The sequence below is a fragment of the Pleurodeles waltl genome, chromosome 4_2, assembly GCF_031143425.1.
Source record: "Pleurodeles waltl isolate 20211129_DDA chromosome 4_2, aPleWal1.hap1.20221129, whole genome shotgun sequence".
NCBI classification, from domain to species: domain Eukaryota; kingdom Metazoa; phylum Chordata; class Amphibia; order Caudata; family Salamandridae; genus Pleurodeles; species Pleurodeles waltl.
In genome coordinates this window covers 1018601152-1018613355 of record NC_090443.1, presented here as the reverse complement: position 1 = coordinate 1018613355, position 12204 = coordinate 1018601152, and the positions used below count along the sequence as shown (strand labels likewise).

At 55.3% G+C, this 12204-nt stretch overlaps 1 protein-coding gene across 1 annotated transcript in view; it reads left to right on the top strand.

Moving 5' to 3' along the window:
- Nucleotides 1-12204, top strand: part of DTX4 (deltex E3 ubiquitin ligase 4) — a 106470-nt gene that overhangs the window by 35714 nt on the left and 58552 nt on the right. The window contains exon 2 of the mRNA XM_069232868.1: nt 7710-8433. Within this exon, the coding sequence (XP_069088969.1) occupies nt 7710-8433 (724 nt within the window). The remainder of the gene's footprint in view (nt 1-7709; nt 8434-12204) is intronic.

Sequence of the window (12204 nt, the reverse complement as noted above, 5' to 3'; positions counted from 1 at the left end):
GTGTGGGGAGCACCTGTCTCGTGTTCACCTGCCTCTGCTGTGGTGTCCCTATGTCTGGGGTTTACGTGTGAGGAGCACCTGTGGCGTGTTCACCTGCCTCTGCCGTGATGTCCCTCTGTCTGGGGTTTACGTGTGAGGAGCACCTGTGGCATGTTCACCTGCCTCTGCTGTGATGTCCCTCTGTGGTTTACGTGTGAGGAGCACCTGTCTCGTGTTCACCTGCCTCTGCTGTGATGTCCCTCTGTCTGGGGCTTACGTGTGGGGAGCACCTGTGGCGTGTTCACCTGCCTCTGCTGTGATGTCCCTCTCGGGTTTACGTGTGGGGAGCACCTGTGGCGTGTTCACCTGCCTGCCGTGGTGTCCCTCTGTCTGGGGTTTACGTGTGGGGAGCACCTGTGGCGTGTTCACCTGCCTCTGCCGTGATGTCCCTCTGTCTGGGGTTTACGTGTGAGGAGCACCTGTGGCATGTTCACCTACCTCTGCTGTGATGTCCCTCTGGGGTTTACGTGTGGGGAGCACCTGTGGCGTGTTCACCTGCCTCTGCGGTGATGTCCCTCTGTCTGTGGTTTACGTGTGAGGAGCACCTGTCTCGTGTTCACCTGCCTCTGCTGTGATGTCCCTCTGTCTGGGGTTTACGTGTGAGGAGCACCTGTCTCGTGTTCACCTGCCTCTGCTGTGATGTCCCTCTGGGGCTTACGTGTGGGGAGCACCTGTGGAATGTTCACCTGCCTCTGCTGTGATGTGCCTCTGTCTGGGGTTTACGTGTGGGGAGCACCTGTGGCGTGTTCACCTGCCTCTGCTGTGATGTCCCTCTTGGGTTTACGTGTGGGGAGCACCTGTGGCGTGTTCACCTGCCTCTGCCGCGATGTCCCTCTGTCTGGGGTTTACGTGTGGGGAGCACCTGTGGCGTGTTCACCTGCCTCTGCTGTGATGTGCCTCTGTCTGGGGTTTACGTGTGGGGAGCACCTGTGGCGTGTTCACCTGCCTCTGCTGTGATGTCCCTCTCGGGTTTACGTGTGGGGAGCACCTGTCTCGTGTTCACCTGCCTCTGCTGTGGTGTCCCTCGGTCTGGGGTTTACGTGTGAGGAGCACCTGTGGCGTGTTCACCTGCCTCTGCTGTGATGTCCCTCTCGGGTTTACGTGTGGGGAGCACCTGTGGCGTGTTCACCTGCCTCTGCTGTGATGTCCCTCTCGGGTTTACGTGTGGGGAGCACCTGTCTCGTGTTCACCTGCCTCTGCTGTTGTGTCCCTCGGTCTGGGGTAAACGTGTGGGGAGCACCTGTCTCGTGCTTACCTGTCTCATGTTGACCTCCCTCAGGCTGTGATGTCTCATGTTGACCTCCCTCAGGCTGTGATGTCATCGGGTGCCTCCGGGACAGTCCCAGGTGCCTTAGAGTCTGTGCCTTCTGCCTCTTGAGTGCAGAGTTCCTCTCCCATGGCTGTGGGAAAACAGGTTGTGGCACTTGAGGTTGGCTGAGGTTTCCACAGTGTGGGAATTTCAGCACTCGCCAGCCCTTCACTGGGGGGCTGGGTGGGGCTGAAGGGATAGTTTGAGTAGCTGCTCCACCCCTCTCAAATGCACAAAGGGTGGAGCAGTCAGTACAAACATACCTTGTCCTAGCGAGTAAGACAAATAGTGCCATACATTGGTAAATATGTTCCAAGCGCTTTAAAACTCAGGGTCCACATGGTGTGAGGCAGTGTCAGGGACTTAACACAGGACAGGCCTTGTAGTCCGGCCTTTATTCGGCCCAAGGCCCATGAATATCTATGAGACATGGGAGTCCCAGGGCCCCATCAGCACATTCTTCTGGGGAGGTAGCTCATTCAGTTTGTTACGCCACTGGGCGCTACAGAGCCTGGGACGGGGTGCGGCTTGAAAAAGGACTTCAAGTGGGAATGTATTTACCCTGTTATGCGATGTTTGTAGTCGCAATGCTTTCCGCATAATTATGGATTTGCTACACTTTCCAACTTCCGCTGCATAATTTGTAGATTTTAACAAAAAAAAGTTCCTAGCTCAAGTGTATCAAAAGTTACTAAAAACTCTGCAGCACACGTTGCAGTGCAGTGGAAGGCCCTTCAAGGGGTTACTACGCACCTTTCTGTTCTTTATTGCTATATTTGGGTGTAAAACTGGTACTAATGAGGTGGGGCATATGCCCAGTGTTAAGAAGTGTAAAAATGACAAAATAATAAAAACAATTTAAAAAACTCTCACAAGTCTGAAACTTTACGATGACTTTCTGATGGCACATCCTACAAACGTCAGCTGACATGGAATGATATAAGTGGGTTCTGTGTCTTGTAGAAGTCCGTGGGCAGGGCTGGAGGTTTTTAAATCGCCCCTTTGTGTGCCTGGCAGCCTGTGGACAGACTTCAATGCTGGGGTGATGTCATCAGACTTCTTCCGGGTGATTATGTGGCTGGCAGTGTTTGGTGCTCTTTGAAGGGATTACTCAGAGAAGACGGGTGAACACTTCACTAAAGTGGTCAATTCAAGAGAGGGGATTGGGCGGGGGGTGAGGGTGGGTTCACTGGTGAATGTGCCGTGGGGGGAGAATCCCACCGAGGCGATGGAAGTGAAGGGACACATTTTGGTCACAGTGTTGACCTATATTGTGAGTGACTTGATTTTAAGATGCCCCCAGAACTCAGAGGTGAAAAACACCCCTTTTATTCACGTTTTACCCAACTATAATTTTGTTTAGTGTATCCACCCCTCCCCCCATCATCCTCAGTGCCATCCCACCCTCACCGCCCCACGCCCGGGGGGCTGCCATGCGGCGCAGGGGGCATTCATGGTCCGCTCACCCAGAGCCATATACTGATGGATCCCCAGTTTAGATCACCGCCTGCTGGGGGTGACCTCTGCGCTCCACTGCCAAGGCCTAGGTGAGCTGGTGCGGGTGCCACAGGGGATCCACTGGTAGGGGGTAGGAGAGCTGGTAGAGATCCACAGGGGATCCACTGGCAGGGGCTAGGAGAGCGGGTAGAGAGAGGTACCACTGGGATCCATTGGCAGGGGCTAGGTGAGCTGGTAGAGATCCACAGGGGATCCACTGGCAGGGGCTAGGAGAGCGGGTAGAGAGAGGTACCACTGGGATCCACTGGCAGGGGTTAGGAGAGCGGGTAGAGAGAGGTACCACTGGGATCCATTGGTAGGGGGCTAAGTGAGCTGGTAGAGGTGCCATAGGGGATCCACTGGCAGGGGCTAGGAGAGCTGGTAGAGATCCACAGGGATCCCCTGGCCGGGGCAGGTGAGCTGGTATGGGCGTCACAAGGGATCCAGTGGCTGGGGGCACTGGGATCTGGGGCTCCATAGGTCGGTTGCTGGGTGAGCTGGCAGGGGGCGCACTGGCTCCGGTCTCCATCGTTTTGTCTGAGTGATCTGACGGGGGTGGTCGTGGCCTGGCTGCCCACAGCTAGGGGCTGGTTGGGCCTGAAGGGGGTGCCCGTGTCTTGGCCTGCACAGCTAAGGGTTGTGCCCGCAGGCAGGGGGTGCTGTGCCCTGGGCCCCCATCACCAGGGGAGATGTCGAGCCGCGGCACCTCATGCCAGGGTCTAGGTAGAGTCTGCAGGGAGCGCCCTGGGCTGCCGCACAGTGAACCCTCAGGCGCGCCCCTTGTTAGATAGCTGTCAGGCCCTCAATGGGGGTTTTGTCCCGGGCCCTCTGTTCCCAGAGGTCGCCGTCCCTATCCCTGAATGATGGATTGTGCTCCCCGGGCGGGGGGCGAGAGGCCTAGTCCTCACGGGCTATTAAGTGGGCTCCATTAATGGGGGGTCCCGACCTCCTCTGCAAAGCCTTCTATTCATGGGGCATTGTTCACACTCGGCCCTTTGTGGGGGCATCGCCCCCACCCCGCGGGGCAGACACTTTCCCAGGGCTGTGGACCCCGTGGGAGCCGGGTAGTGTACACTGTTATCCCTGCGCGGCCACCGTACCCTGAGCGGTGCCCACCGAGTTATGCCCCCCGGGTACCTCCCCTAAGTATCTGCAGCCTGACATAGCAGGAGTGGCTTCCGCGCCTGTTGCAGAGGGATGTGTGTAACCTCCCGGCCGGAAGTACCATTCCCGCAGGGCCGGCTCCACCTTTCATCATTCACTCACTGATGAAACGAGTACCGTTAACCTCGAGCAATAAGTAGCGGATATGACCGTGAATCCCTATATTTTCTTTTTTTAACCAGTTTGGTGTTTGATAAATGGAATATAATACTGGACTGTTTGCCCCGACACAGGATCAGCCAATAAATATCCGTGAATATCCGATTTTACTTTTGCAGTAACAACGGGCCCAGATGTATATGGTCCAGTCATGTTCACTGTGAGAATTTCAGCTGGCAGTTTTCTTTTTTCCCTTTTGTCTTTTTTCTTTTGTCCCTTTCTATACTTACATTTGCGGTTGTTTTCAATTTACAGTTTTATTTGTGCAGTCTCTGACGAACAACTGCCGAATCAGAGTGCAAAGGCGTGTGGGCTGGAAAACTGGACAATTCCCGTCCATTCCTTCTGCTTTATTTTTTAATTATTTTTAGGCATATTTATGTGAGTTCCGTCCACGCGAGGGGTTTGCCGCGTGGCTTCAGGACCTGGGGAGACCTGCTGGTGGGGGCAAGAGACGTCACGCTTGCAAAGAGTGCTGGCAGGTGCCCAGGGCCTCTTTAATACACCCCCCTCCCCCCCCGCCCCTTCTGTGCAGATTATGTCCCCACAGGAGGGGGCAGCCCAGAAAAGAGGGAGGGGGTCTTACTTTACTCGGAGCTGTGCAGCACAATGGATTATGAATTAGAGCCGACCCCCCGGGGCTGTGTGCTGAATGCAGGATTAAGTGAGGGGGTGGGGCGGGTCTCACCTGTACTGTTTGTGCTGAGGGCTCCCACGGGTTCTGTTTGCTGAAGGCTGCACGTGGGGGGTGTAATGGGTCACGCCTGTCATGGGGCTGCTAATGTGCCCAGGGGCTGTGTTTGCTGAGGAAAGGGCTGGGCGTTGTCATCTGCAATGGGCCATTCGAGAGCCCAGAGGGGGCTCTGAGTGCTAAACTCAAGGAGGGTGGTGGGTGGGGGAGTGTTAGAGACACACAACAGGCTGTTTGTAGAAGGCTACCATAGGCTGGGAAGTGGTCATGTCGTAAATGCCCCTGCAGGGAACTCCTGCAAGATGGTGTGTGGTGGTCTTTCAAGCTGGCCGTGGCGTTTGAGGTCGGTGTGTGGTGGTCTTTCAAGCAGGCAGTGGTGTTTGAGGTCGGTGTGTGGTGATCTTTCAAGCAGGCAGTGAGTGGTGTTTGAGGTCGGTGTGTGGTGGTCTTTCAAGCAGGCAGTGAGTGGGGTTTGAGGTCGGTGTGTGGTGATCTTTCAAGCAGGCAGTGGTGTTTGAGGTCGGTGTGTGGTGGTCTTTCAAGCAGGCAGTGAGTGGGGTTTGAGGTCGGTGTGTGGTGATCTTTCAAGCAGGCAGTGGCGTTTGAGGTCGGTGTGTGGTGGTCTTTCAAGCTGGCCGTGGCGTTTGAGGTCGCTGTGTGGTGGTCTTTCAAGCAGGCAGTGAGTGGGGTTTGAGGTCGGTGTGTGGTGATCTTTCAAGCAGGCAGTGGCGTTTGAGGTCGGTGTGTGGTGGTCTTTCAAGCTGGACGTGGCGTTTGAGGTCGGTGTGTGGTGGTCTTTCAAGCAGGCAGTGGTGTTTGATGTCGGTGTGTGGTGATCTTTCAAGGAGGCAGTGAGTGGTGTTTGAGGTCGGTGTGTGGTGATCTTTCAAGCAGGCAGTGGTGTTTGAGGTCGGTGTGTGGTGATCTTTCAAGCAGGCAGTGGTGTTTGAGGTCGGTGTGTGGTGATCTTTCAAGCAGGCAGTGGTGTTTGAGGTCGGTGTGTGGTGATCTTTCAAGCAGGCAGTGAGTGGTGTTTGAAGTTGGTGTGTGGTTGTCTTTCAAGCAGGCAGTGATGTTTGAAGTTGGTGTGTGGTTGTGTTTGAAGCAGGCACAGGTGTTTGAAGTTGGTGTGTGGTGATCTTTCAAGCAGGCAGTAATGTTTGAAGTTGGTGTGTGGTTGTATTTGAAGCAGGCACTGGTGTTTGTAGTTGGTGTGTGGTTGTCTTTGAAGCAGGCACTGGTGTTTGAAGTTGGTGTGTGGTGGTCTTTGAAGCAAGCACTAGTGTTTGAAGTCGGTGTGTGGTGGTCCTTCAAACAAGCAGTCATGTTTGAAGTTGGGGTGTTGTGGTCTTCCAATCAGGCAGTGATGTTTGAACTCGAGGTTAAGAGCTGGTGGCCCCCACTGTCCAGACCTCGGGGTCTGTGATGCCCCCCCCCCGCATGAACTGACAGACTAGACTGTTCTCTGGGATGTGAGGTTGGTCACTTTGTCTTGACACGGAGGCCTGTGACGCAGAAGGTTGAAGGTGTATTGGTTTCAGGGGGTTGGTTTGTTACAGGTGGGCGTAAAGGGGACCGTGGTTTGCAACCATCACATGTTTGAAAGTCTGATCTCATGCGAGTACGCTTTCATATTTGTCTCTTTGTGTTGTGCTGTCTCTGGGTTGTCACCAGTCTTTCCTTATTTCTGAAACTGGACACCCCAGCGAAGGCCTCATGTGCGCTGTGTTACGGGGACCACCAACCACCCACTTTGTCTCCCTATGGCGTACCCCCAGAGAAGGCCTCTCCGATGATGTGTGACAACCCCCAACCCCTGCTGTGCCGTTTAACTCTATACATGTGTGGCCTACACCAAAAGTACCTCTCTTATACTGCGTTTAGGGGACCCACCACCCCAACTTCCGGCCCCATTTGATCTCTCATATTCCAGAGAATGCCTACCTGGTGATATATTTTGGGGGCCCCCCACTGCTTTCTTTTAGAGAAATAATTAGATCTTTACATGTAGCAACGCGCGCTTCAGATGCAAGCCTACCACCTTCCCCTTGAAAATTCCCTTAAACCACTTTGTTTTAAGGGCGAATGGTCATCTGGCCAGTTCGACGTCACTGAGCTCCGTGATGTTAGTGTACCTGTGCCCTTGGTCTCTACAACCGTCAATGACTCTCACTGTTGCATCAGGCATCTTTGCCTTTACCTCCCCTCCTGGGAGTCACCCCCTTGCCTTTATCAAGAGCCTTCCGGCCAAAGTGCACACCTGGGCAACCCCTAACTCTGGGGATCCCTCTTGGGCTCTTCTAGGTGCCTAGGGTCTGTACCCGGAGTTCCCTGCTTGGTGGGTCTACTTTGCTGGGCTGCCTTAACGCACGCCCCTGCCAGCATTCAAAATGGCTGCCATGCATGGTTCTTCACTATTCGTGCACGCAGGCAGGTGTCGTCTATGGCAGTGGTTTTCAAACTTTTTAATGCTGTGCCCCCAACTGAAAAAAATAAAAATCATTGGGACCTCCCTCAGGATTTTTTTGACAATTATTCTATTAAGTTGTCAATGTTTAAACATGTCTAGACTTACTTAAACATTGCAGTTAAGCTACGTTGCCTTTTAAAAAAAATGCAAGACATTGTTTTCTTAAAACAAAGCACAATTATCTGCATAATAGTTCTTTTGGCCAGAGCCTGGGTTCCCCCACCCCCTGGATCACATGAGGCACCCCCCTAACAGTTTGAAAACCGCTGGTCTGAGGGCAGCCATCAGTCTGTGCATTGCCTGTAGGGATGTCTTAGCTGCACCTTTGCTGTGACGTGTGACACGTGACACTAATTCTCCCATTTTCCCTCTTTCCCCAGGTACGATCCGCCCTGTACGCCGCAGCTACTATGACCCTGCGTCGGCGCCCGCCAAGGGTCTGGTGTGGGAGTGGGAGAACGACAACGGTTCGTGGACCCCCTACGACATGGAGATCAGCATCACCATCCAGCGGGCCTACGAGAAGCAGCACCCTTGGATCGACCTAACGCCCATCGGCTTCTGCTACATCATAGACTTTGCCACCATGGCGCAGGTGAACCGCCAGACGCAGCGCAACCGGCGCATCCGCCGGCGCCAGGACCAGGCCTACCCCGCTGTGACGGGCACCCTGCCCAAGTCCCAGTCCTGGCCCAGCAGCCCTGGCACTGGAGTGAAAGCTGCCCCCCAGCAGCCTCACCAGCCCTGCACCTGCCCGCAGTGCCTCCTAGTGACCAGCGTCAAGGCGGGTGCAGGGACGAACTCTAGTGCCAGCACTGCCAGCACTGGGCAGCTGGGGCGCCGCCCCATCTCGGTGGCACGGACCCTTTCGGCCAGCAAGGGGCAGGCCGGGTCGGCCACCACCATCCGCAGCCCCACGAAGACCCTGGCCAACCAGGTGAGCAGGAGGCAGGCTGCCAGCACGCCAGCCCTGGCATCCTCCGGGGTGAACACTTGCCCTCGTGGCATCAGCGGGGAGAAAGGACGAGGCAGCATGGGCACCCTAAACAGGACTCAAATGCAGCGGATCGCCATGGCCCAGTCTCGAGCGCTCATCGCCTCTGGGTGAGTACTGCGCAGAGGAGGCCAAAATCCTGGCCCGGAGGGGTGTGTGTGGGAGCAGCTTGAATTGGGGGTGGGTTGGCACTGACTGCTGATTCTATGGCTCACATCTGGGGAAAGTGGCACCCAAAACTCCTGGTTTCTGACAAACATTTTGTGACATCGCCATGTGTCGGTGACTGTGCTTTACCTACACTTACCCGGAGACCCATCCTGGTGAGAGCAGGAATAGAGTGACGATTCAGTTGTGGATAATTGTGTGGAATAGCCTAGTGTTAGAACAGGAGGGATGCTGCAGGTCAGGACTGAGGTGTGCTCACAGTGAGGGATACTGCAGGTCAGTACTGAGGTGTGCTCACAGTGAGGGATACTACGGGTCAGTACTGAGGTGTGCTCACAGGGAGGGATACTGCAGGTCAGTACTGAGGTGTGCTCACAGGCAGTGATACTGCAGGTCAGTACTGAGGTGTTCTCTCATGGAGGGTACTGCAGGTCAGGACTGAGGTGTGCTCACAGTGAGGGATACTGCAGGTCAGTACTGAGGTGTGCTCACAGGGAGGGATACTGCAGGTCAGTACTGAGGTGTGATCTCATGGAGGGTACTGCAGGTCAGGACTGAGGTGTGCTCACAGGGAGGGATACTGCAGGTCAGGACTGAGGTGTGCTCACAGGGCGGGATACTGCAGGCCCGGACTGAGGTGTGCTCATAGTGAGGGATACTACGGGTCAGTACTGAGGTGTGCTCACAGGGAGGGATACTGCAGGTCAGTACTGAGGTGTGCTCACAGGGAGGGATACTGCAGGCCCGGACTGAGGTGTGCTCACAGTGAGGGATACTACAGGTCAGTACTGAGGTGTGCTCACAGGGAGGGATACTGCAGGTCAGTACTGAGGTGTGCTCACAGGCAGTGATACTGCAGGTCAGTACTGAGGTGTTCTCTCATGGAGGGTACTGCAGGTCAGGACTGAGGTGTGCTCACAGGGAGGGATACTGCAGGTCAGTACTGAGGTGTGCTCACAGGGAGGGATACTGCAGGCCCGGACTGAGGTGTGCTCACAGTGAGGGATACTACAGGTCAGTACTGAGGTGTGCTCACAGGGAGGGATACTGCAGGTCAGTACTGAGGTGTGCTCACAGGCAGTGATACTGCAGGTCAGTACTGAGGTGTTCTCTCATGGAGGGTACTGCAGGTCAGGACTGAGGTGTGCTCACAGTGAGGGATACTACAGGTCAGTACTGAGGTGTGCTCACAGGGAGGGATACTGCAGGTCAGTACTGAGGTGTGCTCACAGGCAGTGATACTGCAGGTCAGTACTGAGGTGTTCTCTCATGGAGGGTACTGCAGGTCAGGACTGAGGTGTGCTCACAGTGAGGGATACCGCAGGTCAGTACTGAGGTGTGCTCACAGGGAGGGATACTGCAGGTCAGTACTGAGGTGTGCTCTCATGGAGGGTACTGCAGGTCAGGACTGAGGTGTGCTCACAGGGAGGGATACTGCAGGTCAGGACTGAGGTGTGCTCACAGGGCGGGATACTGCAGGTCAGTACTGAGGTGTGCTCTCATGGAGGGTACTGCAGGTCAGGACTGAGGTGTGCTCACAGGGAGGGATACTGCAGGTCAGGACTGAGGTGTGCTCACAGGGCGGGATACTGCAGGTCAGTACTGAGGTGTGCTCACAGTGAGGGATACTGCAGGTCAGTACTGAGGTGTGCGCACAGGGAGGGATACTGCAGGTCAGTACTGAGGTGTGCTCACAGGGAGGGATACTGCAGGTCTGGACTGAGGTATTCTCTCATGGAGGGTACTGCAGGTCAGGACTGAGGTGTGCTCACAGTGAGGGATACTACAGGTCAGTACTGAGGTGTGCTCACAGGGAGGGATACTGCAGGTCAGTACTGAGGTGTGCTCACAGTGAGGGATACTGCAGGTCAGTACTGAGGTGTGCGCACAGGGAGGGATACTGCAGGTCAGTACTGAGGTGTGCTCACAGGGAGGGATACTGCAGGTCTGGACTGAGGTATTCTCTCATGGAGGGTACTGCAGGTCAGGACTGAGGTATGCTCACAGTGAGGGATACTACAGGTCAGTACTGAGGTGTGCTCACAGGGAGGGATACTGCAGGTCAGTACTGAGGTGTGCTCTCGGGGGAATACTACAGGTCAGGACTGCGGTGTGCTCACAGGGAGGGACACTACAGGTCAGGACTGAGGTGTGCTCACAGGCAGTGATACTGCAGGTCAGTACTGAGGTGTTCTCTCATGGAGGGTACTGCAGGTCAGGACTGAGGTGTGCTCACAGTGAGGGATACTGCAGGTCAGTACTGAGGTGTGCTCACAGGGAGGGATACTGCAGGTCAGTACTGAGGTGTGCTCTCATGGAGGGTACTGCAGGTCAGGACTGAGGTGTGCTCACAGGGAGGGTACTGCAGGTCAGGACTGAGGTGTGCTCACAGTGAGGGATACTACAGGTCAGTACTGAGGTGTGCTCACAGTGAGGGATACTGCAGGTCAGTACTGAGGTGTGCTCACAGGGAGGGATACTGCACGTCAGGACTGAGGTGTACTCACAGGGAGGGATACTGCAGGTCAGTACTGAGGCGTGCTCTCATGGAAGGTACTGCAGGTCAGGACTGAGGTGTGCTCACAGGGAGGGATACTGCAGGTCAGTACTGAGGTGTGCTCTCATGGAGGGTACTGCAGGTCAGGACTGAGGTGTGCTCACAGGGAGGGATACTGCAGGTCAGGACTGCGGTGTGCTCACAGTGAGGGATACTGCAGGTCAGGACTGCGGTGTGCTCACAGTGAGGGATTCTGCAGGTCAGTACTGAGGTGTGCTCACAGGCAGTGATACTGCAGGTCAGTACTGAGGTGTTCTCTCATGGAGGGTACTGCAGGTCAGGACTGAGGTGTGCTCACAGGGAGGGATACTGCAGGTCAGTACTGGGGTGTGCTCACAGTGAGGGATACTGCAGGTCAGTACTGAGGTGTGCTCACAGGGAGGGATACTGCAGGTCTGGACTGAGGTATTCTCTCATGGAGGGTACTGCAGGTCAGGACTGAGGTGTGCTCACAGTGAGGGATACTACAGGTCAGTACTGAGGTGTGCTCACAGGGAGGGATACTGCAGGTCAGTACTGAGGTGTGCTCTCGGGGGAATACTACAGGTCAGGACTGCGGTGTGCTCACAGGGAGGGACACTACAGGTCAGGACTGAGGTGTGCTCACAGGCAGTGATACTGCAGGTCAGTACTGAGGTGTTCTCTCATGGAGGGTACTGCAGGTCAGGACTGAGGTGTGCTCACAGTGAGGGATACTGCAGGTCAGTACTGAGGTGTGCTCACAGGGAGGGATACTGCGGGTCAGTACTGAGGTGTGCTCTCATGGAGGGTACTGCAGGTCAGGACTGAGGTGTGCTCACAGGGAGGGATACTGCAGGTCAGGACTGAGGTGTGCTCACAGGGCGGGATACTGCAGGTCAGTACTGAGGTGTGCTCACAGTGAGGGATACTACAGGTCAGTACTGAGGTGTGCTCACAGGGAGGGATACTGCAGGTCAGTACTGAGGTGTGCTCACAGGCAGTGATACTGCAGGTCAGTACTGAGGTGTTCTCTCATGGAGGGTACTGCAGGTCAGGACTGAGGTGTGCTCACAGTGAGGGATACTGCAGGTCAGTACTGAGGTGTGCTCACAGGGAGGGATACTGCAGGTCAGTACTGAGGTGTGCTCTCATGGAGGGTACTGCACGTCAGGACTGAGGTGTGCTCACAGGGAGG